The 4,431-nt window shown below is 45.2% G+C and overlaps 1 protein-coding gene across 1 annotated transcript in view; it reads right to left on the minus strand.

The window, feature by feature from the left end:
- Nucleotides 1-3,647, minus strand: part of cpm (carboxypeptidase M) — a 6,888-nt gene extending 3,241 nt beyond the window's left edge. Inside the window, 3 exon segments of the mRNA XM_053313810.1 lie at nt 351-521; nt 2,428-2,533; nt 3,633-3,647. Coding sequence (XP_053169785.1) covers nt 351-521; nt 2,428-2,533; nt 3,633-3,647 — 292 coding nt within the window.
- Between the last annotated feature and the right edge of the window lie 784 nt (nt 3,648-4,431).

Raw genomic sequence — 4,431 nt, forward strand, 5'->3', positions numbered from 1 at the left:
TCCCTCCTTTCTTTCCTTCTCTCCTTACTTCCTTACTCCCTTTGTTCCTTACTCCCTACCTTCCTTCCTCCTTTCCTCCTTTCACCCTTCCTTCATTATTTCCTTCCTCCCTCCTTACTCCTTTCCTTCCTTCCTTCCTTACTCCCTTCCTTCCTTCCTCCCTTCTTTCCTCCCTCCCTCCCTCCTGACTCGTTTCCTTCCTTCCTCCCTCCTTTCCTTCCTCCCTCCTTCCTTACTCCTTTCCTTCCTTTCTCACTCCTTTTCTCACTCCTTTCCTTCCTTCCTTCCTTCCTTCCTTCCTTCCTTCCTTCCTTCCTTCCTTCCTTCCTTCCAGTATGGGTGCTGCTGACCTGACAGAGGGTACCACTGGTAACCGTTGGTGATACCGTCCATGAACGGTCTGGTGTCGTCGCAGCGGCCACCGTTGTGCATGGAGGCGTGGTTGTGGGAGTAAACCTTGGCGAGGTGGACGAACACGTCGTCGTCAGGGGAGACGCTGGCCCCGCTCACCAGCTCGCTGCCTGGCAACACAGATTAAAAAAAAAACAAAAACAGAGAAGTGATGAAGTGAAGTGAGAAATGACCTAAAGTTAAGTTTAGTTCAGTTTTAGTTCCTCCCTCCTTTCTTTCCTTCCTTCCTTCTTCCCTTCCTTCCTTCCTTCTTTCTTCACTCCTTTCCTTCCTTCTTCCCTTTCTTCCTTCCTCCCTCCCTCTTCACTCCTTTCCTTCCTTCCTTCCTTCCTTCCTTCCTTCCTTCTTCACTCCTTTCCTTCCTTCTTCCCTTCCTTCCTTCCTCCCTCCCTCCTTACTCCTTTCCTTCCTTCCTTCCTTCCTCCCTCACTCCTTATTCTTTTCGTTCGTTCCTTCCTTCCCCCGTCCTTTCCTTCCTCCCTCCCTCCTTACTCCTTTCCTTCCTTCCTTCCTTCCTTCTTTTCTCCATCCTTCCTTCCTCCCTCCCTCCTTACTCCTTTCCTTCCTTCCTTCCTTCCTCCCTCACCCCTTTTATTCTTATTTCCTCCCTTCCTTCCTTACTCCCCATCTCCCTCCCTCCTTACTCCTTTCCTTCCCTACCTCCGTCCTCCCCTCCTTCCTTCCTCCCTCCTTTCCTTCCTTCCTTACTCCTTTCCTCCCTTCCTTCCTTCCTTCCTTCCTTTCTTCCTCCCTACCTTCCTTCCTTCTCTCCTTCCTCCTTCGTCCTTTCCTCCCTCCCTTCCTCCCTTCCTTCCTTCCTTCCTTCCTTCCTCCCTCCCTTCCTTGACCTGAGGGACAACAGGAGGGTTAATAAAAGCCTTAAACAAGAGCAGCGTTTGTTTCTGCTGCTCGACTGAACTTGTATATATTTATGTGCCGCTGCTCATTAATGTCATGGGATTGACTCTTAAGAGGCTGCTTCCTGTCGGTCTCTTTGTTGTGCACTAAAATACCCCCCCCCCAAAAAAACTTCTTCTTTCCTTCCTTCCTTCCTTCCTTCCTCACTCCTTTCCTTTCCTCCCTCCCTCCCTCCTCACACCCTTCCTTCCTTCCTTACTGCCTTCCTTCCTTTCCTCCCTTCCTTCCTTCCTCCTTTCCTCCCTCCCTCCCTCCTTACACCCTTCCTTCCTTCCTTACTCCCTTCCTTCCTCCCTCCCTCCTTCCTCCTTTCCTTCCTCACTCATTTCCCCCTTTCCTCCTTCTTCCTTCCTCCCTCCTTACTCCTTTCCTTCCTTCCTTCTTTCCTCCCTTTCTTCCTTACTCCCTTCCTTCCTCCCTCCTTTCCTTCCTTCCTTCCTTCCTCCCTACCTCACTCCTTTCCTTCCTTCTTCCCTTCCTTCCTTCCTCACCCCTTTTATTTTTATTTCCTCCCTTCCTTCATTACTCCATACCTTCCTTCCTCACTCCTTTCCTTCCTTCCTTCCTTCCTCCCCATCTTCCTTCCTCACTCCTTTCCTTCCTTCCTTCCTTCCTCCCTTTCTTCCTTCCTCCTTTCCTTCCTTCCTTCCTTCCTTTCTCCTTTCCTTCCTTTCCTCCTTCCTTCCTTTCTTCCTTCCTTCCTTACTCCTTTCCTTCCTCCCTTCCGTTCCTTCCTTCCTCCCTCCCTTGACCTAAGGGACAAAAACAAGAGCAGCGTTTGTTTCTGCTGCTCGACTGAACTTGTATATATTTATGCGCCGCTGCTCATTAATGTCATGGGATTGACTCTTAAGAGGCTGCTTCCTGTCGGTCTCTTTGTTGTGCACTAAAATACCCCCCCCCCCCCCCCCCCAAAAAAAACAAATTCAAACAAATATATTTACAATAACACTGTCATGGGATTGTTGTGGACCACCTAGTTCTGACTTAGTACTTAGATGAAGTTCTGTTTTCTTCTTGTTCTGAGAAATCAACAGCCGTGGGATCTGTGTGTGTGTGTGTGTGTGTGTGTGTGTGTGTGTGTGTGTGTGTGTTTACCCCCGTTGCTGTTGTCGTATGGGTAACTGGCCACCATAGCTCCTCCATGAAGGTTTGCAGACAGAACAAAACTCTCCATCTTCAACCAGTTCATCACAGCTCTGACCTGAAACACAGGAAACATAAAACATCACATTTTAAATACTTACATTTGTTTGCGATATTCTTTTTTCCCCGAATATAATAGAAATTCAGAATATAATGTACGTTTTTGCTGTATTAAATCAATGCAATCCCTGTGTAATGACCAGGCGGGGAGTTCTGGTCCTCTGAAATGAGGCCAACCAGGAAGTAACTTAGAGCTGCATTCTATCAAAAGGCCACCAGGGGGCGACCGTCTCTATACAAGTCAATGGAGAATTCACCAACTTCTCACTTGATTTCTAACCTCAGTAAACGTTTTCAAAATGTGTTTATGGTCTCAATCGCTAGTTTAAAGCCTTCTTCAATGCAGTATGATGTTCATTTGGGACATTTTGGCCTCCCTGATTTTATATTTGACGATAAAGCAGGGTATGCATTAGGGCGTGGCTACGTCCTGATTGACAGGTTGATTGACCGATGTCCTCGAGATCCAGTCCTCGCAACCATAGCAACCTCCCCGCTCCGCCCATGCCTCCGCCTCATGCCCATATAAGTAGAATCCGTGTTTTTATTTTTCCCAGCATGCACCTGAAATTTTCAAGATGGCGCTGCCTAGATTAGAAACTATTGGCTTTCGAGCAGCAGTCCACAAACCAATGGGTGACGTCACGGATGTTACGTCCATTTCTTTCATACAGTCCATTTCTTTTCTACCTTTCTTCCTTCCTTCCTTCCTTCCTTCTTTCCTCCGTCCTTCCTTCCTTCCCTTCCTTCCTTCCTTCCTTCCTTCCTTCCTTCCTTCCTTCCTTCGTTCGTTCCTTCGTTCCTTTCAATGAGTGTCCTATAAAGGGTTAAAGACCAAAACCGACCGTGTGCTAGTCTGACTTCTGTCTCTCCTCTGTCTGTAGCTCTCGGCTCAAAGCTCGCTGTTTCCCGCTGAGGACATTCCTACATCTTCAAAGCTCTCAGATATACAGTTTCATATAATAAGCCAGATGCATTACACACACATAATCTGGTATTTATGAGAACAGAATGTGCAGAATGTACTTCAGAGCAGGCGTACAGGTTTTTCCTGAGAGAGGTGTGGGTAATATGACAAGATACAGTAGGAGCCTTGCCTGCTGTAACGCCATCTTTCCTGTTTGTGTCAGTGACAGAAAAATAAAACAGAACAATATGTTCATTATGATTTTACAGGCAGTGGTGGCCTGAAGGGGGAAGGAGCTTGTGACTGGTGAAAAGTAGCAGTAATAGTAGTAATAATAGTAATAGTAGTAGTAGTAGTAGTAGTAGTAGTAGTAGTTATACACCAGTAGTTGTAGTAGTTGTAGTAGTAGTAGTAGTAGTAATAGTCATAGTAGTTGTAGTAATAGTTGTAGTAGTTCTTATAGTAGTAGTAGTAGTAATTAGAAAAGTCCAGGGAAATTTTGAGTGCCACGGGGCTACTGCCGGGATGAGTACATGATTTATTTTTTCTTTATGAATGTACTTTATTCTCAACTTAACATCCCTGAAAATATTAAGTGAATGTTATTATCATATTTAAGCATAAATAGTATTTATTTCGACAGACAGGAACATCACTGTTATGAAATTATTAAGTAAATCTTCAAATCATTAAGAGAATAGATTTTGTTATACTTTTTATTTTAAATAACTTGGTTGTACAGTATGAAATTATATTATGTACATTTTGTTCATCTTCTATTCATAAATGTTGAATCTTTTTATATACCATAAATCATATAACTCCAATACAATACAATAAAACTATTTATTTTGTCCACAGTAAACATGAATTAATCACTTCTGCCCAGCGACAGGTTGCTAAGGGCAGCTAAGGCCCTACGGTTGCTAAGGGCAGCTAAGGCCCTACGGTTGCTAAGGGCAGCTAAGGCCCTACGGTTGCTACGGCGA

The sequence above is a fragment of the Scomber japonicus genome, chromosome 23, assembly GCF_027409825.1.
Source record: "Scomber japonicus isolate fScoJap1 chromosome 23, fScoJap1.pri, whole genome shotgun sequence".
NCBI classification, from domain to species: Eukaryota; Metazoa; Chordata; class Actinopteri; order Scombriformes; family Scombridae; genus Scomber; species Scomber japonicus.